The 20786-nt window shown below is 40.6% G+C and overlaps 4 protein-coding genes across 4 annotated transcripts; 1 reads left to right on the forward strand and 3 right to left on the reverse strand.

Annotated features, from left to right (window-relative positions):
- Nucleotides 1-903: 903 nt before the first annotated feature.
- On the reverse strand, nucleotides 904-3866 carry LOC310961255 (uncharacterized protein). Its single transcript, XM_083933260.1, has 3 exons — nucleotides 3732-3866; nucleotides 2246-2436; nucleotides 904-2130 (listed from the first exon to the last, which is right to left on the reverse strand). Exons 2-3 carry the CDS (start codon nucleotides 2433-2435, stop codon nucleotides 1184-1186), a joined length of 1137 nt encoding a protein of 378 aa, XP_083789386.1. The 5' UTR covers nucleotide 2436; nucleotides 3732-3866; the 3' UTR covers nucleotides 904-1183.
- Nucleotides 3867-6900: 3034 nt separating this feature from the next.
- Nucleotides 6901-9741, reverse strand: LOC310960541 (uncharacterized protein; the record flags this gene model as incomplete). The annotated part of the gene is made up of 3 exons (XM_083932260.1): nucleotides 9549-9741; nucleotides 9091-9280; nucleotides 6901-7808 (listed from the first exon to the last, which is right to left on the reverse strand). The coding sequence occupies exons 2-3, from the start codon at nucleotides 9278-9280 to the stop codon at nucleotides 6901-6903; spliced, it is 1098 nt and encodes a 365-aa protein (XP_083788386.1). The 5' UTR covers nucleotides 9549-9741.
- A 1375-nt stretch (nucleotides 9742-11116) lies between these two features.
- Nucleotides 11117-15290, reverse strand: pkmyt1 (protein kinase, membrane associated tyrosine/threonine 1). The gene is made up of 8 exons (XM_083933424.1): nucleotides 15183-15290; nucleotides 14103-14519; nucleotides 13445-13682; nucleotides 13037-13316; nucleotides 12821-12927; nucleotides 12550-12722; nucleotides 11670-11890; nucleotides 11117-11503 (listed from the first exon to the last, which is right to left on the reverse strand). Exons 2-8 carry the CDS (start codon nucleotides 14475-14477, stop codon nucleotides 11146-11148), a joined length of 1752 nt encoding a protein of 583 aa, XP_083789550.1. The 5' UTR covers nucleotides 14478-14519; nucleotides 15183-15290; the 3' UTR covers nucleotides 11117-11145.
- Nucleotides 15291-16047: 757 nt separating this feature from the next.
- Nucleotides 16048-20257, forward strand: LOC310961210 (elongin-B-like). The gene is made up of 4 exons (XM_083933207.1): nucleotides 16048-16137; nucleotides 16857-16991; nucleotides 17210-17318; nucleotides 19258-20257. The coding sequence occupies exons 1-4, from the start codon at nucleotides 16135-16137 to the stop codon at nucleotides 19368-19370; spliced, it is 360 nt and encodes a 119-aa protein (XP_083789333.1). The 5' UTR covers nucleotides 16048-16134; the 3' UTR covers nucleotides 19371-20257.
- The last annotated feature ends 529 nt before the right edge of the window (nucleotides 20258-20786 follow it).

A 20786-nucleotide genomic window follows, 5' to 3' on the forward strand; every position in this document is an offset into this window, starting at 1 on the left:
TGTATCCTGGGTTTCTCTCTCTCCCTTTCCCCCAAACGGTCAAGACGGATGTCTGCCAACCGTAAAGCCTATTGCAGTGGTCTCCAACCCTACTAAGAGGGAACTACTGCCCCAGTGTTTGAGGTACCTCCTCTCTATAATTCTCCACACCTGTCAAGGGCTTGATACTGATCATTAGAATCACGTGTGTTAGAATAGTGGGCTATCTAAAACATGCAGGACAGTAGCTCTTCAGCAGCAGGGCTGAAGTCTTATCGAGCTGAGGGGTGTTAAGCAGATTTTTGCCCCAAGGCCCCCTAACATGTTAATCTGACATGTACATATGTGACTGTTGGTGGGGGCTAAATAAATACAGTAAAAACAACCTATACATACTATACTGTGTATTCTCTTTCCATCTGCTATTTTTAATGTAACGTATACAAGCTGCGGTTTCTCAGATGCTACCGTGTTAAGTCTCGCATGCTGTTGACATTCAGTTTTTTGGCTGTGTCAGTGGTGTGTATCAAGTGGGGGAATGTGATAATTTCTCACACATTCTAACCTTGTAAATATAAAAATTACACACATCCACAGGGGGATGGAAGGTGATGTTTGTCTGTTATTACTGTTTAATTAAGCCATGACACAATATACCTTCAACAAGCCTTTGATTGATGTGAATGACACTCACTGTTTGTAATAAATTAATGTGTTGTTTTGCTGTGCAAACTCTATTCTATCCTGGCTTTTATCTTAAATAAATAATTCATTTTGCACTAAACATATCCAACACAAGGCAAACTTCAATCAGTCTGGAAAATCAGGTATGTTTTATAACAAACATGTTATACAGATTTTAAAAAGTTTCAATAATTTACTTATTTACAGTGAAAAAAAAACTCATTCGGTAGACAACTGCCACTTTAAAATGTTTAAACCTGCTCTTTAGACCAAAGGCTCACTGGACAGAAATGTTTAGTCCAAAATCAATCTGGATAGCCTCTGCCTCTTTGGTTAAGTGATTACCTTCAACAGCCCTGTTTCATCATGATCAGAGGGACTAAAACACTAGAGTGACTAGCACACGACTGTCTACATTATAGCACACGACTGTCTACATTATAATGTAGCTTAAAACTGCAACTATTTCTTCACACATTCTCCGCAGTGTAAGTGTGCTGATTTAAGTCTACTGTAATAATCATTGCTGTTGCTCCCTCCACACTTGCTGTAACTGTAAAGTCTCTCCAATGTGGATCTTCTGATGTCTTTTCAGATTCTCCCCCCGACTGAAGCTCTTACCACACTGGTTGCAGTAGTACGGCTTCTCCCCTGTGTGGACCCTCTTGTGTTTTTTTAGGTCTCCCGCCTGACTGAAACGCCTCCCACACTGTATGCAACCATACGGCTTCTCCCCCGTATGACAACGCTGGTGGATTGTTAAGTTCCCGACCCTGCTGAACGTCTTCCCACATATAATACACGCATGTGAGTCATCTCCCCTGAAGCGCTCCATCCTGATTTTTCTCCCATCAAATGCGGCCCTGTTGGTTTTTGCAAAGCCATGCCTCCTAGGTGTGGCATGATTTGAGAGGGCAAACACGCGTCCGTGAGGTTCAGCACTAACTTGTGATCTGTGCATCTCAGCAGAGTTCTGATGAGAAGAGCTGAAGCTTAAATCCACACATCCACTATATTGTTCTTGGAGAGATGGTGCTTCCGATGTTGTGCAGTCTGATGGTTCTAACTCTCTTTTGATAACAGTCAGGTTAAACCCGAGTGAGGCCCTGGAGTGAGGGCTGCACACATTATTGGATGAGACAGCCCCAAAGTCTCTGTTTGCATCGTGTGGAGTATGAAATGTCATTACCTCCTGAATAAAGTGTGTCACCTCCTCTGGTTGTGCTTTGAAATGTTCCGTTGTTTGTGCCGAGTCACACTCAGCTTGTGATTCAGTGTTTTTGTGGTGCATCGTAGTCTCCTCTTCCGGTTCCTGCTTCATGTCATGGTCAGGTTTGTGGCTGCTTATCTGTTTTTGCTCTGCAAGAGAGTGTTCTGAGTCTTGCCTCAAAGTGGGCCCCAAATCCCACTCTTGATTCTGTGCGTCTTTATTATCTTCAGGTAACGGACTGCTTGTAGGTAGAACAGCTATGAAATCAAGACCAAAAGAAAAAAAAGTGTTAGAATTTGACAAATGAACACCTTCTCACACTTCAACCACTAACATCATCTATGATTATTCTGAAAAGTGACACGTTATCACCTATGCTCTCCCTTGTTATCTTGTCCTGAAGCTCTTGCAGCCTCTTCTTCAGACTCTCATTCTCTCTCTGTGTTCTGGCGGTTTTCTCCTGGTATTCTGACACCGTCTCCTTCACCACCTCCAGAACCTCTTGCACCGCTTCAGTCAGTAGCTTGGCCACACGAGCATTCAGACGTTCAAGTTTAGACATCCTGAAATAAAAAGACATCACGTAGGGTAAGAAAAAACCGTGGACTGCTTATGCGTAATCCTCTGTAAAGGAGGGAGCATATGTATTAATACATAATCATTAATAGGATATGATTCACGAACACTGCTACCTACCTATCATCATTCACAAACTGGTCACAACCTGTACTGTTGAAGTGGAGAAAGACATTCAATATAATAATGTAACTAATTATGTATCTGGACAAGGACATTTAAAATGAATACATATTCACCCACCCACCTCCTAACTGACTGAGATGCACAATGTGTGGGCAGACATTAGCTGGATTCGGATATCGGATGAATGAAGTCGATCCAGCATTCTGGTCATTTCGGTTTTATATATATCATACACAGCAATACAGTTACAGCGATCTAGTCACTTCAATTCTCTGTTTGCAACACGGTTAGGGTTTTATATTACATTTTTAAAATATCTGTCTGCAGTGCACTTTACATGGAAGTATTATTTATTTTTTTGTTGCTAATGTACACCTTATTTGTTAATAAATAGTATGAAGTACATTTGTATCTGTGTTAATTTGTTACCTTTTTTTTAACACGGCTAAATGTTAACATCAAGCCATATGACTTCACTCGCATGGCAAAGTCTACGGTTCATTCATTCAACAATAGTATTCGATCATATGTTATCAGGTATCGGCCGATACGCTCAGCCCAGGTATCACTATCAGATTGGATCAGAGAAAAAATGGATTGGTGTATCTCTAGTTGTTGTCCCCATCTTATCTTATACATTAACTTTAACTACATAAACTGCACCATTTTGCAAATATTATACATTTTAAACCCTTTTAAAGCATCTTTTTACATTCACACTATTTGCCAATGCTGCCTACTGACTTTCTGTTTCTGGTTTTATTTTATGTATTGCTTTGATATGTGTAGGGGAGGAAGCCATACGAAAGTTCATTTTACCAAGTATGACAAACCTGCAACAAAGCCAAAACAGTTTCCAGCTGTTCAACAACACATAATAATAATAATAATAATAATAATAATAATAATAATAATAATAATAATAAAACTTGCGTGTTGATGTTTAAGTGATACATTCAAACTCATGCTTGGTAACCCTGGTGGGGCACAATGGGGATATATTAAATAATCAGTGATACGGTTGCTAGGTTACAGACATCAACAGCATTCCCGTGGCCAGGTAACGTTATGACATTAAGCTAAGTGTTTATTATTATTATCACAGTTTAATTTACATTAATATGTTGTTAGAAGATGGATGTTAGAAGAGATGTACCTGCGAAGCTAGTCGTGAAGTCAGCGGCTACACTGTAACGTGGGTAGCTAACGTTACATTAGCTAACTCCGTAGGTGATTGTTTTCCCCTAAAGCTTCCAACAAACGCGTCATATGGTTACTGCGTAGTCGAGACTTTGAAGTAATGCTCAGCCAACTGAACTGGTTAAAATTACACTTTAAGGAAAGAAAACAATATTACAAAAGCACATTTGTGGGCGCAACCATGGAGGACGCAACTTGTCAACTCGACTCTCCCGGAAACACAATCTGAAACACATCCGCTGCTTGTGAGGTGGTTTTCACAATAAAAGTTCCGAGTTAAATAAGTTCATTCATTTGCACAACGGCGTCACTTCCAACTGAATTCTTCTGTTGCTTGATCAAAACTAAGAAATGACCCACCTCCATAACCACTTGCAATAAACAAATAAAGGAGCAATAAAGTAACAGGAACCATTTTATATCAAGTTGGATATTTCCTTAGCATCCACTTGTTACCCTCTTAAAGTGAATATGGTGCGTACCATAGACCGTGGTGCATACATGATATTCCCATACACAGACACATCAAGCTGCTCAGATATACAGGAACATATGGAAATGCACATTCAACAATGAACTTGACTACATCAAAATACAATAGTTATATGCAACCTTAACTTCTGAGAGTACACAGGGGTTCTTGGTGGTGGGTGAATGACTAAGAAAGGCATGCACATCCTCATCAAACACCTCATCCAGCCCATGCTGGTTGATTGAAACACACACAAGATACTTAAGTCTTAATTTGCTTTGTTATTGTTATTCCCTGCTGCTTGGTGACTGTGGTCTGATTCTCAATTCTCTCTCAGTTTTTCCAGGACCTGCTGATTATTATGTAGGTGACTCTTAGTTCCCACATGGAAAATAGGAACATTAGGAAAATGATGCAATTCGCTTGACATGTTCACAGGCTGTTGGGCTCACAATGGAGAAGGAGATGATCATGACACTGACTTGAGTGTAGCTGAGGGGCCTAAATGGTCATATTTCTCACTGCAAGCAGTGTCCTCAAGGTTCAGGCTGACAATCTGTCCGTCTACGTTGACCTGGGTAATGTGTCGTAGAAATCTGGTCCTTAGGAAATATCTTTTTAATGTACAGTAGGTGAAGAGTAGGTAGGTGTTTCCTACTCCACCGTCTCCAACAAAAATGCCCTAGACATTTCGCATGATGTGTCTTCGCCTGCAGAAATTCTGAAACACAAAACTTCATGATTAAGCATACGACAGAGGTTTCAGATAAATGGGTTTGTATTTCCACGTGGCAGTTTATAGCTTGTCTATGTGAAAATGTATTGGAGAATCTTTGGAGAAGGAACTGGCATATCTGGTTAAGTAGGCACTCTAAATCTGTCATCAAGCATGCGTTTAGGAAAGAAAGGGAAGTAGTCACTGAAATTGTTGTGTTGGGAAAGATGTTTCATCATCCCCTCTCAAACTGTTCAATTATGCTGCCACGATTATCTCGACTAAATCTCAAAAAGGTACATACAAGTTGAACACAGTTGTGGCATTCAAACATTTCTGCATTGTAAAGCAGCCACATTTTTGCCTGCACCAGCAATGTAACTAAATGTTGAGGGATGACGCTGACTCAGAAAGATTACACTGGTGAGCCACAAGGAGGCAATATAAGAAGAATATAACACTTTTGAAAGGCTATATCTATACTTCTGCTCATCACTGCTGCAGGCCTCAAAGGCCAATCTGCTTTTGGAGTTGAACTTCTGGTTTTCCAGCGTAGGAGAATCATCTGGTTTCTGTGGCAGTCAGATCATATCAAGCTTGAGAGGCATTCAACCCAGCCTTGTTAACAGCCAGAGATCACTTATTTATGATTTATACACTTCTCTAAGGACAGGATTTAAAGGTCCCATGTTGTAAAAACAGAGATGTCCATGATTTGTTTGAAATTCTAAAGCAGGTTGAGGTGCTACATAAATACTGTGAAAGTATCAAAACAATACACACATTTGTGTATTCAGAAACTGTCTTTAAATGAGCTGTCAGGACTTCTGTACATTACAACTATACTACATATATATACTGTTTAAACTAAAGGTAGAAATTGATGCTACATTGCCACTGCAGTCATTCCCGGAGAGACAGGTGCTGAGGACCCAGAAGTGCTGACCAATCAGAGCAGACTCCGCTTCTTTGGGTCCTAAATAGACAGCTGCTAAAACAGAGCGTTTCAGACAGTGTGAGTACAGGTACATTGAAACAGAAGGTAGAGAACAAATGTGTTTTAACATTACAGCATATAAAAATGTTCTAGTAGAAACCTAAAATACAAGTAACCTGAAAATGAGCATATGGACCCTTTAAACTGCCCGACACCTCCCACCAAGCTGCAATTCATTTCATCTCTACGAGCGAATCCGTCCTGAGACAGATCAGTTCAGTATTTCCCAATGTACTCACGCTTCACTCACACTGTGAAGTTTGAACCAGCTGGCTACAATTTTCTCACTGCTTTTGAGTTTTTAAGGTTAACACAGTCTGGTTTTGTTTAGACTTTGTGGGATTATTGTAAAGGAATCTTATTGGAGAACATGGAGAACATTATTACCATAAAGAAGAACTAAATACATTTATTTCATTTGGAAATTGGAGGAACAGCACGGCAGGAAAAGTTTGAATATTAAGATTGTGCATGATACTTGAAAGTTGACATGCGCGCTACACTAAGCTTCCTGTTTTGATAAAAGAAGGCACACATACTTTTCCTTGTTTCACTTTTGAAGCTACATCATTTAATAAATTGGGATTGCAATACTCTCAGCTGACAAAAATATAGATAGATAAATAAATAAATAAATAGATAAATGGATAGATAAATAGACAGATAGACAGCTTGACATTACATTTTAAGAATCCAGCACTTTGCACCTTTTATCATTACTATACAAACAGCCTTTTCACAGTCCAGCCCTGAATATCTATAGAACTTTTCAAAAACTTTAAACATAAACATTCTAACTGTGTCCTAGTTTATTTCCTGTTGTAGTGTATGTGGACGACATCGACTGACAGGAAGTTAACAAGGACCAAGGCTGTTGCCTAGCAATGGAATTCCGTTGAAAAGATATATAACATGATATGAATAGAGAAGGTCAGGACACATCAGCCTGACAGATGAGTTTGCTGGTGTTTCTTCATGTTACTTGAGTGACTAAAACTTTTGCCACAATGAATGCAGCCAAACGGCTTCTCTCCTGTGTGGTAGCGCAGATGCACGGTCAGGTAGCCCGACTGACTGAACCGCTTCCCGCACACCGAGCAGCAGTACGGCTTCTCCCCCGTGTGCACCCTGTTGTGTTTCTTGTAGTCGCCTGCGTGCCTGAAGGTGCGACCGCAGAGCGAGCAGCAGTAGTGTTTCCTGACGTTTCTCTGGAACGCTCTAGAGCCTGAAGCGCCCGCTTTTGTATTTGTAAATTGAGTGGTGTGTTGCTTATCTGCTCCAACATTGTTTGTAATTTTGTATCTTTGGGATAGTGTCCCTTCTATGCCATTTTGCTCCAGACTGTAGACAACCCCTGACTCACTGTAGAGTCCAGAATTGGCTTGACGAGGTTCTAGGTTTAGTCTGTGTGACGATGTAGCGCTTGTGCCAGCATCATCATAAAAATAATTTGTGGTGCACATGGCCTCTTCGTCCAACGTAGGCTCCACTTTCATTTTCTGATTGTTTCCGTAGATTGAAGCTGCAGTGGCAGGGTCTACGTGGTTTGAAACAGGTGCTGGCAGTCCGTTATCAGACTCTGTCTTCAGAGCTCTTGGATTGTTCAAGTAATCACCAGCTAAATGTGGTCCTGAAGTAGATCTAGAGGAGAAGGAGGTGGCGGCTAATGATGTAATGGATGCTTCACTGTCAAGGTCCTCGAATGAATAAGAGGGACAGATTACTGCAATGTCCTTATCAGAAGTGATGAGTTCAATTTCCTCTTCTAGCACTTCTTTCTTCTTCTGCTCCATCAGGTGAAGCTCTGCATCAGCCTGCTGGGCTGCAGGGGGGATCTGTGGCACAATTCCTGTATAACCACAAAGGTGATTAAGCACACAACAATAAAAAAGACGAATGGAATCAACATTTGGTGGCGTTTACTAAGAAGGTCAAGTCTAATATGTATTACAGGCACATTTATAATCAGAGCTGCAAAGACTAGCAAATGAATCGATTAGCTGTTAAATGAATCAAAAATCAAAAATATTTTCTGGTTTCTTTACTCCTCTATGACAATAGAATTAAATATCTTTGGGTTGTGGACAAACCAAGACATGTGTGGACGTCACCTTGGACTTCGGGAAACATTGATCAACATTTTTCATCATATTCTGACAATGGACCAAAACGACTAATTGATTAATTGAGCAAAATGATTGACAGCTTAAATGATAATGAAATAAGGCATTATGTATACGGTTTTATAAGACTCTTTGTAAACGTTTCTAATCAGGCCTGACAACGTATAACGAGGTCGGTAAAGTATTAAGTGGTGGACACAAAGCGTTGTAAGTTAAGCATTCATAATGCTTTATACATCAATGCCAGAGTGACAACAGTGTTTGAAAGAAGAATCTGAGTTCACAGCACATTATAACTATCATAACTTCACTTGATATTATAAAATTATAGTTTCTGCAATAGAACAATGCCTTTCACGCATCTGTGATATGCTATAGCACGACTAAAGTGACAGTATTCCATTTTTATAAGTATATTTTATAAGTTTATAAGTTATTATAAGTTAGAGCAGTTCTCTATGCGTCTTTATAACTGGCTAAAGTCATGGCAGTTATAATGTGCTGTGTAACTGAGGACTCTTCTTTCAAACTCTGTTCTCACTTTGGCAGAGGTATAAAACATGAATGCTGAACTTAGACTTAATGCCCACAATTTAAAACATTACTACATATTTATGAGGCGTTTTATAACATCTAGTAAGGATGCCCCCTGGGCGCCTCCCTAGGGAGGTGTTCCAGGCACGTCCAGCTGGGAGGAGGCCTCGGGGAAGACCCAGGACCAGGTGGAGAGATTATATCTCCACGCTGGCCTGGGAACGCCTCAGGATCCCCCAGTTAGAGCTGGTTAATGTGGCCCGGGAAAGGGAAGTTTGGGGTCCCCTGCTAAAGCTGCTGCCCCCGCGACCCGACCCCGGATAAGCGGATTAAGATGAGATGAGATGAGATGTTTTATAAAGGCCTTAGAAATGTCTTATGGATGATATAATGCATCATATACATGACGTTCATATAAAGTGCTACCCAACATTTTTATCAACAGTTCCAAACACAAGTATTGTGTTGTGTTACCATTGGTTTCCGGTTTGAACTTGTCCTGGAGCTCCTGCAGCCTCCTCTTCAGACTCTGGTTCTCTCTCTGAGTCCTGGCGGTTTTCTCCTGGTACTCTGACACGGTCTCTTTCACCGCCTCCAGAACCTCCTGCACAGCTTTGGACAGCAGCTTCCCCACTCGGGCATTCAGACGTTCAATTTTGGACATCTTTATAAGAAAGAAGGTGCTGATCAGTGTGTGTACCTCATACATATGTGCATGCTTTCTACCAATATAACAGATGTGGCATATACCTACTATTAAATGATCATCCATTAAGATATCTACAGACAATGCAACAGTGCACACTAACATGCTTCAGAGTGCAGAAATAAACACGCCATCTCAGTCCCTATCAAATAGCCTAAAACAGACGGGCTCCACAGTATCGGTGCGGTCTGTTTCCATCTCCTAACTAAAGCAAAAGCATGCATACCTTGAACCTAACGCAGTCCCGGTAAATACTGTCGCAGTCTTTGCTGAATCCCAGATGATCTAGTTAGTGATCCAGATGAAACACGCTCATTGTTTACAACAGGCACACTTCTGCAGATACTTGCAGTTAGCTTAGAAAATCCTATTTCAGTCAGGACGCGGCACAGCGGGAGTCCATGTGTGTCGCTTTTCAAGAAAATATACGGAGTAGAAAAAGGGTTTGGCTAAAAAAACATGTCCCGATAGCTGCGGGTATTGTGTGCACGGAACCTTAGCGCCCACATCATCCCCCTTCCTGGGTTTACCCCTGGAGGATCCCGGGCATCCAGCGGGAGGTGCGCTGCTGCCATCTACTGCCGAGGCCTGAACACCTTCAACATTTCCAATGAAGACAGAGAATCTTTCATATATTTATGTCAATATTCAGTTATTCTCTGGACTCGAATGACTCATTATGTGTGGTTTGCAAATTTAAACATTTTATTGTAGTTTTTAGCACGACAATTGCAATATTGAATTAATTATATTGGTGTTATATGATACATTCTATTTACATAAAATAATAATACGAAGAATTTCCTTATTTATCCCGCACGGGGAAATTTAACTCTTATTATTAATCATGTTACACACACAGGCCCGAAATACACACATGCACAAACAGGACCTATACATGAAATTAGGGAGAGATGTTAGAGCGAGGGGGCTGCCAGTGACCAGCGCCCCGAGCAGTTGGGGGTTCGGTGCCTTGCTCAATAGCACCTCGGCAGTGCCTAGGAGATGAACTGGCACCTCTCCAGCCACCAGTCCACGCTCCATACATGGTCCACACAGGGGCATGAACCAGCAACCCTACGGTTCCCAGCCAAGTCACCTATGGACTGAGCTACTGCCGCCCCCATAAATGCAGAATATAGGATTGTGTTAATTTAAATGTCTCTTAAACGTAAACATTTTTCAAAGGTAATAAAATTGTTGAATATATGCTTTTAAATATAATTTTGTATTAATAGTTTATATATTCCCATTTTATTTAAAGGCTATTTAAATGTCTTCCTTTATCACTATGTTGAGTACATGTCTGAAATGTGGTTGTATATTTGATATCTTTGAGTAAAGATATTTAAAAAACACCTTAAAATGTAATCTTAAATCTACTCTCATTCATTCACTGCTGATGTATGCATGTATTCCTGATTAAATCCCCGAGTGATTCAGTGAAATCAACGTGTGGGTCACCTGATCTCACACACACAGTTCAAACATATCCCAGAAGACTCAATTCTGTTTCCCTCTTTGTTTTATTTTCTTGTAACTCATGAGGTAAACGACTCAGAGTAGACCCAGCTAATGATAACTTATTTAACAATACATCATGACTTGTCATTTCAGCAACAGATTGCATTTGCACACACATAAAAAAAAGTGCTTTAAGGTCTGGTTACATATTCCAGCCTTTTCCCTAAATAATTTCTTTGTACACACAAGACTGATACAAAATGGCAAAAACAGTTCAGACAAACTACGTACATTTAACGGGAATTCCTCTTCCCCTGACATTTTCTCCTTAATGCAGTCTTGTATTCATGACTGTCCCTTTAGATTGTGTCCTCAAACAGACTGAGCAGGTTCTTTGGTTCAAAGTTGGCTCGGGGTAAAGCCTCCTCTGTTTGGACATAGCTGCGACCATGTTTCTGCGAGGACTTGGTGGATGTAGAAAGTGGGCTTTGCGCAGAGTTTTTATTCATGCTAGCTGCGTGTATGGGGCTCACGCTTGGTGTCAATGTGTGGCACGAACCGTTTGAGTGAATGCTTGAGGGGGTCTGTGCTAAGTTACAGGAGGACCAATCACCCAAAATTGAGAGAGTGGGCGTGTGAGCGGGACTTTGATGAATGTGTCCCGGTGAACCTGGGAGAGGAGTGGATGTGCTTTCCATAGACAGTCTAGATTTGACCCTGCGGAGTGAGGGAAATGTAAAAAAAGAAAAAGAAAAGTGAGCAGGGAATTTTTACAGAAATAACTAATTTAGCTTAAGGCAGAGGCAAAGTGTAACAAAAACTGTTTCTTCACACATTTCTATATCACATAAAACAGAGTAAAATTCTTTATATGACTCTCTACCTGTGTAAGAAGGTGGGGGAATGCTCTGCGACTATAGGATCCGACAGAAACACCGCGTCATCCTCTGGGCTCCCAGAGTCAGCATGCATGGCACTGAGGGGCAGGGTTAAATCCATGTCCCAGCTACCCTTAGGAGGAGTGCAGGGAACTGGCTTTGTCCAGTGAGGAAGAAAGGACAAGTGAAGGGAGGACAGCAGTCTACACCCAAAGCACGCCACCAACTATGAGGAAAAAAAAGAGCAGAGAAATATAAAAATGAAAACTTTTAGGTTGATAAAAATAGTGTGCACTGTTGTGTTTGTTACAGGTTGCATATTAAATCATTTAAAAGGTCCCATATTATGCTAATTTTCAGGTTCATACTTCTTTTTTGGGTTTCTACTAGAACAGGTTTACATGCTTTAGTGTTTAAAAAAAACACTTTATTTTTCTCATACTGTGTCTGTATTCACCCTCCATCTGAAACGTTCTGTTTTAGCAGCTGTCTCTGTAAGACCCCCTCCTGAAAAAACCCAGTCTGCTCTGATTTGTCAGCATTTCTGGATCTTCTGCATCTTTACTCTCTGCAGTTCTGTATGGTCATTACAGCCGGGAAATGACTGTAACAGAACTGTAGCCGCACGTTTTACTTATACATAGTATAATTATGACATCAAAACTTCATGGAAGTCCTGATGGTTAATTTAAAGTCACAGTTTTTCTAAACGCGGTCTGTGCACATCTCTCTGTGGATTAAGTGTGTTGATACTTGTGTTTTACATTTTTATTGTACAACAGCTCAACATGTGTATAAAGAACAAAACGACATCTCACTTTTTGCAATTTCAGGAAAAAAATACACTCCAAGTGTTTATTTTTAAAGGTTGATTAGACACATTACCTGACAGAGGGAGACCAGTGTGAGCGTGATCTCTGTGACCATAAGGTAGATGCGCCTCATCCACCTGCGTTTCCTAACAGAGGGGAGAGCAAGAAGCTCAGAGACGGTCGCTCTCTCAGATGGTTCTGGGGCCAACATCATCCGCAGGACTGCCTGAAGCTCAGCTGACAGGCCTGCAAATACAGATAGAAAATACAAGAAATATACAGTGAGTCATTTAAGTAAAGATAATGGGACAATATATCAGCACTTAAAAGAAAGTGGATCTTACCATTTGTAAACTCTGAGGGCAGGCAGCCTTGTCTGAGCTGTTGCCAGCCCTCTCCACCATTTGGAACCTCCATGTTACACGCAAGCTCCAGAATAGAAACACCCAAACTAAATGAAAAGGATTCAACAATATTTAGACACTAATTTAAATCACATCAATCAGGTCCATATTTTTAGAATATAAATAGATTTTTCTCTTTCTTTATGGTATTTGTACCTGAAAACATCTGCAGCAGGTCCATACTCCCCACGGAGCAGCTCAGGCGCCATGTATCTGGGATCTCCCTCCTGGATGTCGTCTTTCACTTTCCCCTCTACAAACTCTGTGCTCTTCTGTTTGAGCTCAAACAGCAGCCCGAAGTCCCCCAGCTTGAGGCGGCCAGAGTCAGTAATGAGGACGTTGGCGGGCTTTAGGTCCAGATGCACAAAACCATGAGAGTGCAAGTGTTGCAGCGCGGAGAGAAGATCGCACAGGTAGGCCCATGCTGCAGGCTCATCTGGATTGAAATGGTTCAAACAAACAGCCACTTCAGTATGCCTGGGGATTTGAGCATTTTCTGGAGCAAGACCTACATGTTATATACGTCAATATCTCTATAGATTTGATTGAATGCTAGGGACAGACCTGGGCCAGGAGGCTGGTTCTCAGCATGGAGCAGCAAGCTGGTGCTACACAGCTCTGTCTGGATGTATAGTCGGCCACACTCCTCCCAGGCTGCCACAAAATTCAGGATATGAGGGTGAGGACAGAGGCGCTCGTGGTTTTTTGCTTCCCTCACGCTACGGTTCCTCTCACTTTTGCCTCTGAAGCGATGAGCAGAGCGCTTGACTGCATACTGACGGCCGTCCATGTTGCTTTGCACCTTGAAAAATACAGAAAATGCTGAGGCCTCGTCTTCTATTTGGGAAACTCCAAATGATAATCTTTGTGCGAAAGTAAGGCTTATGGAAATATGTAGTGAACTTTGCAATTACAATACCACAGCACAGATGTTCAAACTGTCATGTTTTATCCAAATATTGTTGTGTAGCACAACTCCCTTTCAGCCTTACCAAACATCCGGGAATGTTTTAACAGAAACAGGAGAAAAGGAAAGGCGAGATATAACTGGCACTGCTTAAAATCTTTGATCTTCATATTAGAGACGGTTCATTTCTCACCCTAGACAGCCCCTTATATATAGATTTTATTGTTAGGTTTTTAAACTTGATATTATGGCAACTTTCCTCACAGAATTATAATTACCTTCAGTAATTACATCACATTCATACATTCTGCTCACCTTGTAGACCTCTCCGAAAGATCCTCTTCCCAGCAGGCCCAAATTAGTGTAGCACTGACAGAAATACGTCTGCTGTTTGCTGGGATCATATACAGAATTCGGAGGGGGAGACGTACTAAGGGAACACGATAGGGGTGTCCAGGGGGATGGATGCTGGGGGAACATCCTGCTCAGGGGGGGACATCCCTTGGATGGTGGCAGCGGGGGCAGAGAATGTGAGAGTTGGGCGGGGGATGAGTAGGATGAGTTGGACGTAGACGATGAGGAAAAAGGGAGACGGCGCTTTTTGAGGGAGAAGGACTGCTCTGCGTGGGAAAAGTGGGTGGGGAGAGGGAGAGGCACCCTGGACACTGTGGTTTCCACTGCCACTGACATTGTGTCCGGACTTTTTCAGTTCCTGTCTTTGAAGATAGTGGGCTGTAACATTCAAAATAAAATATTTACACATGTCTTCTCGTCTTGGCTGACAGTTCATATTTTAAATATTGTACATTCATATAGTGGATTTCCCTACTGTGGTACTAATAAAGGTCAATGAACAGAACTTTGCTAGTCAGTCTTACTCATTTGCCACATAATTAAAGTAAAGACTTCATATTTAAACTCTGACATGTGGCATTAAGATTGATCTGCCATTAAATAATAACACAATCTGTCAAAGTCACGATCTGACAGCCTGAACAACTGCTTGACAGGCTGTCGGCCAATTGTCTGATATCAGTAGCAATGCAATCTAACCGAAACTTAGATAGCCAGCTCATTTGTAGAACAGGCATTTCTAGTCAATAGATAACACGTCAGCTAATGTGGATGTAACGTAGACACTCTTCAGTTGTAACATTTACTTCAGTTAACTTAGCTACTTTGACAAAATAGCTACGGCTAACGTTGGTATAATTCATTTTTTTCCATCTTTAGTAAATGTCACCTCCACAAAACACATTTTAGCTAGCTAACGTTAACTTAAGGGCGGACCCAGTCGACAACACAATAACAACCTAGCTATCTAACGTAGTCCGGCTAAGTGTCACGGACAGTTGAGGTAGATAAAGTAGAATTAAGTAACGTTTTCACACAGACCATAATCCAGTATTGACGACAGCCCGTCCTCAAAACAGTGGGGTTCAGATAATGTCCAAATCAAACTGAGTGTACACCCTGCAGCATGTAAACTACCTCGCGCCAAATTCTGAAAACGATGCGCAGTGTTGCGTAGTGTTGCGCATAGACGTAAATACGCCATGGACTGTACGTATGTACGTCAAAACTGTCAGAATATGCTCCCTATTTGATGTTTTTCAATTATTCATTTTTTTAAATGATTTAATGACACCTGGCATGTTTTATGTTCTTTATTTTTTTGTCTTTTCTACTTGTTTGTTTTGTGTATTTTATATCTACTTAAAATAATTGATGTATTATCGTTTTTTCTCATTTTCCATGAAGACCAAGTTAAAATAAAATGTTCATTAAAAATATATATTTATATTTTTAAAAAGAGGTACGTACATGGCTAGGGTGTTGCTTCCTTTTTTTGTCATCAACTTTATTATAGATTTACAAAATACACCAACAGTGCATCAAACCATATGCTGAGCAGCACATTAACAACAATTACATGACAAGTATACGTAACAGCAAAATAAATACATCCATGAATAGAGATTCAGTAAGATACACCAGGGGACATGAGCAATGAAAATTAAATCGACATAAAGGTATTAAAGTTGGAGAACAGATTTGTGTTGATAGCTGACTATGTTTGATAGCTTTCCTGTTATTAGCAGAGGATATTTTCTTGAAATACACCTCCAGTTTTTTGATGAAAACACAAAAAAATGGGTTTTACTTAGGCAAAGTTACACTTGTGGATGTAAAACAGCAAGAATCAAAAAGAGTGTTGCGTAGCTGCCGTTTCGTGAATACCGGACGCTTATCTGAATTACGTAATATCCGTAAGCGGTGCAGTCTGGGGGTTCTGCTGCTCAACACAGGGGCTGGCGCAACTTGCTAGCTAGCTTCACCACTTGAAATGGTAACTTCTATTATCATTATCAGTCATTTTGTGAAATCTATGCCTCGATATAAACACGGTCGGTGCTTGTTTAGAAGTATTAGCGCTGTAGTAACAAGCGATACCGTCGGTTATGTACGTGTTTATTCCCGTTTTAGTTGCTAGCCGGCTAATGCTAAAGTTGCTATGTTCGCTTCGCTTTCTCATCTAACGTCAGTTTTCTATAATGAGATATAATCTGAGCTGGGCTTAATTTAGAAGTGGTGTGACGTTAACCCAGTTATTTAGTCATATCAGTTGCATTTATAACGTAATCGTCATTGTCATATCTACAATATGTCTTAATTTAACTGCCAGGCCTCATTTTGACTATAACATCTTGAGCTCATTTTGTGTTAGCTCAGAGCTCGGTGATTGTTGGTGGCTTAAGATGAGTAGATCAGCTGTCAGCAGCGTTGATTCCTCTTTATCCGGTTAAAAAACCAACTCGCTTGACACATTGGCAAAACAACGCCAACAATACACGTCTAATCTAACGTTACATACAGGTTAATAAGATGTTAAACAGGTGGACTAACGACTTACATGTTCTGAGATGTAATGTCAAATAAGTGTTTAGAGGAGCCACAGACTAAGCTATCCTGTTTTGATCCCACTCCAGATTGAGAACCATCTTCTGTATTTAACCTCAAACCAAGTCGCCTTTGACTGTTTTATTATATAATCCTTTTTTCCTTCAGGACGTGTTCTTAATGATCCGGCGTCACAAGACCACAATCTTCACAGATGCCAAGGAGTCCACCACTGTGTTTGAGCTGAAGCGTATTGTTGAAGGAATTCTTAAGAGACCACCTGAAGACCAGAGGCTGTACAAAGTGAGTTCACGAGGCAAGCATGCCAGTGACACAGAGTCTAGTCAGACCTGACATCACCATTTTGTTTAGGCGACAGTAACCTGTATTTCCCAGGGGTGACTAAAATATTCTTTGGAAATGTCTCACACATGGTCTTGAAATGCATTCAAGCAAGTCCATAAAGTTAAGGCCATTAGAGGATCCTGTGATATTTTTTTTTTTAACGTTTTGTTCCACAGGATGACCAGTCGCTAGAGGACAGCAAAACTCTTGGTGACTGTGGATTCACTAATCAGACTGCCAGACCTCAAGCCCCCGCTACAGTTGGTCTGGCCTTCCGCATAAATGGTACGTTGTTGTGGTATTTTAGGGTGATTTTCTAGACAATAACTAGTATTTCCTGTCTTTTTGCTTCTTATTAACTCAAGTCTGCTCAGATGGGAATTATTCTAGAAGTCTGGTTTTGGTCTTGTTCAATTTAGTTGAACAGTAATTAATTGCATGACTCATGACAATCATTTGTACTTTTTGTGAGTTAATCTGTATTGATCTCCTTAGGGCCCCTGAGACACAGTATGTAATTGGGTGCAGTGGAAGTAAATAGATAACAGATCTCCTGTAATTGAGTCATCTTGCACCGTTAAATATCAATCTGTGTCATCTAGAAGGCATTTTGTTATGAAATAATGTAACTAGAGCTGCAGCTAATGATTATTTTTATTGTTGATGAATTTGATGGTTATTTTCTTAATTATTTGTTAGGTAAATAAAATGTCAGGAAGGTGAAAAATGTTGATCAGTGTTTCCCAAAGCCCAAGACATCGCCCTCAATTATTGTCTTGTTTTGTCCACAACTCAAAGATATTCATTTTAAGACCCAGCCAAAAAGAAGTTGGCAAGTGCACGATAGTCCAACCGGTGCAGAAACACAGCAAAACGGCAACAGGCGCTCACTGTCGGCCCAACTTTGACAGGTCTACTGTCAAAAGCCCTATTTTGACGGGACTAGTTTCATGTGGGGACGTGGGGTAAAATAGTCTTACCTAAGGACGTCTGTAATATAAATGGCCAATTCGCACAGGATTAAGAAAATTCTGTATTCCACAAGAGGTAGAAGGGGTTACTCCATCTACGCGCTGCCGTCATCTCCCTGTGCGTCCTACGTAGCTTCCTGATATCACAAAGTTAAGAAAACTCATCAGAATCGATGATCTAAAAAAGGGATCGGGGTGCTTCTTTGAGTGCCTCAATGCTCAGATAACTGTGGAAACTACGTACTGACGGAATATGAACATAGGTTTTACAGAGGGTCGAATTTGGACTGGACTAGGTTACCTGAGGTATTCTTTCTGGACCGTTTTACAGCAGGTGAAAATCGCATTCATTTTGACTGATATTCTCTGTAATAATTACTGACATGGCGCATTTGGGCAGGACTAAAACCTCTGGTAAAAATGACCGTACCCCCCGTCCCCACATTAAACTCGTCCTGTCCGAATAAGCTAGAGAGTCGTAAAAGCCAGAGTATATTTATAGAGCTTGGAATTTTTTCTTAAAAAAATACTCAATTACCCAATTAAGTGATTATCAACTAGTAATCGATTAATCTTTGCAACTTAAAATGTCACTTTACTCAATATTATACTGATTTCACCTCAGTCTGCTTTGTATTTAACTGCCTCCTGTGAACATGACTGAGTTCAGCTTTGGCTGCGCAACTTTTTAGTTGTTTAGTTTTTAGTAAAATACAAACAAAGACAGTGGTTGTAAGCTGAATGAGTTTTTTTTTTTTTTCATTGTACATACATCTACATTGTGTTGTACTGAAAAAATGCACAATTACTAAAGAAAATGCTACAGCTGTCTGAGTTTTCCGTCTTTGAACATTTCTGTATGCTCGTGTGTGGCCTGAAGCCATGCTATTCCAGCTGTACTGAAAGTTTCCTTTACATTGTAAATTACTTTACAATGCACAAGACAACATAAGTAACAGAAGATGAATGATTCATGAAAAGCGCATGTCAGAATTTCCTTCTGAATATACCAAAAAGTCATGATCCCAAGGTTCACTGGTTCCAGAGAAGAGATAAACTGCTTCACATGTGACCAAACTTCTTTTTAAGAGTTCATTAGAGCAGTGGTTCCTTTGAAACTGTGGAACATCAACCCTGAGAGCCATGCCACAGTCGATGTTCACTGCGGCACCTTTGTGCTATGACTGATGTAGCCACTTGCAACCCTGCTGTCATGATGCAGCTAATATTTCCTTGTCTCCTCTGCCCTTCAGATGAGATGTTCGAACAGCTGCACATCGAGGCCTTCTCCAGCCCCCCAGAACTCCCCGATGTGATGAAGCCTCAGGACTCCGGTAGCACTGCCAACGAACAGGCTGTGCAGTGATAACGGAGAGGAAACGAGCAGTGGAGGGAAGGGTGGAAGTGGGTGTGTGTGGATTAACTGCAGTGGAGAAAGTAGCGGGGTGGAGGATATGTAATATAATTTAATTTGATGGATGGGGACATTATAGGTAACCAAACCTATCCATGTTACCTTAATGCTATCACCCCCCCTCCCCAGTATGCTTCACGAATCATTTTAACTCTATGATTCCCACATCACATGCGATTCTGCTCCTTGACTTTGCTCTTAAGCACCAACTAACTCAAACTTTTTGAGAGAAGACGTTGGTTTGGAAAGTATGATTGTGTGTATGTGTGTGAGTTATTATAATTATTATCATTAATATTTGGGGAAAAAGATGAAAGCGTAGTTGTGCGTCACAGTTCTCTAGAAGTAAAATGCATCGGTAAGGAGTCCGGTGTCTGAATCGGCAAACTGCATGAACAAAAGTCAAAAGATTTATTTTCACAGAAACAGATAAACCTTCAACTCCTAAAGTTTCCTCGCTCTGATTCTCCCAGTTTTGTTGTGCATTTCTGATTTGATTTCATACCAGGAAAGAAAGTCTTTATAATAATTGTGTTGTTTTTTTTTCTTTCAGTATGTTTTACTTGTCAGTTCTTTGTTGTATGTTTAATGCACTGAGACCAAAGACAGGTACCTTTTGGACAACAGAGGGACTTTATTTTTGGTCAAAGGACATTCTGTCTGTGGCGTACAGTACACAGGAGGAGCGATTCCTGGCGTTAAAACTTAAGTTTTGAAAATGCATACACCATCACATGTCACCAACCATCAATGTGGTACCTTCCCCTAATCACACAAACATAGCCTGTAACTGTGAGCTTGCATAATTAAAAGTTTTTCCTGTTTTGTTTTTTACACTGCTGGCTGATTTCTCTTTTAAATACAGGTTTGTGTCGACACTTAATGAAGGTAACCGAATAACTTCGGTTGAAGGGCTGTAGCTTCCATAGAGCTTATTCACAGCAGGTGTTTTGACTTTGCATAGTAGGAAATGCAAAGGTGTAACTAATTTAACAATGGCTCTGTTAAGCGTCTCAATAAGGGGTGACGTGACTCACTATCAGCACCCGGAAATTGAGCCTTTGTTAAGTTCATTATCTACAACTGTGCTTTTTTTTTTACTGTGACATTTTATAATGTTTTTTCACACACTGGGTTTTATAAAGGTGAATAAATGGTATTTCTTTTAGATTCTTTTGCTATTCTCCTCACCCAGTTATCTTAAAGCCAAGAAAAATGTAGGAGATTATGAATGATCATTGGCCCACCAAAACCTAAAAGCGATGGACAGTGAGGTCCGTTGCTTTTTGCTTGTCAAATTACTTACAAATATTTGTTTGGGAATTTGCAACGCCACATATAACTTAAACTAAGTCCTGCATTAGTATT

Source organism: Echiichthys vipera (genome assembly GCF_963691815.1).
Source record: "Echiichthys vipera genome assembly, chromosome: 18".
Taxonomy (NCBI): Eukaryota; Metazoa; Chordata; class Actinopteri; order Perciformes; family Trachinidae; genus Echiichthys; species Echiichthys vipera.

Coding starts and splice junctions, on each gene's coding strand:
- LOC310961210 (XM_083933207.1), top strand. Junction 16,992..17,209: donor AAGACCAGAGGCTGTACAAA/GTGAGTTCACGA, acceptor TTTGTTCCACAG/GATGACCAGTCGCTAGAGGA. Junction 17,319..19,257: donor TCTGGCCTTCCGCATAAATG/GTACGTTGTTGT, acceptor TCTGCCCTTCAG/ATGAGATGTTCGAACAGCTG.
- pkmyt1 (XM_083933424.1), bottom strand. CDS start 14,477: ATGTCAGTGGCAGTGGAAACCACAGTGTCCAGGGTGCCTCTCCCTCTC. Junction 13,317..13,444: donor GAACCAGCCTCCTGGCCCAG/GTCTGTCCCTAG, acceptor ATTTCAATCCAG/ATGAGCCTGCAGCATGGGCC. Junction 12,723..12,820: donor GCCCTCAGAGTTTACAAATG/GTAAGATCCACT, acceptor CTGTATTTGCAG/GCCTGTCAGCTGAGCTTCAG.
- LOC310961255 (XM_083933260.1), bottom strand. CDS start 2,435: ATGTCTAAACTTGAACGTCTGAATGCTCGTGTGGCCAAGCTACTGACT. Junction 2,131..2,245: donor GATAACAAGGGAGAGCATAG/GTGATAACGTGT, acceptor TTGATTTCATAG/CTGTTCTACCTACAAGCAGT.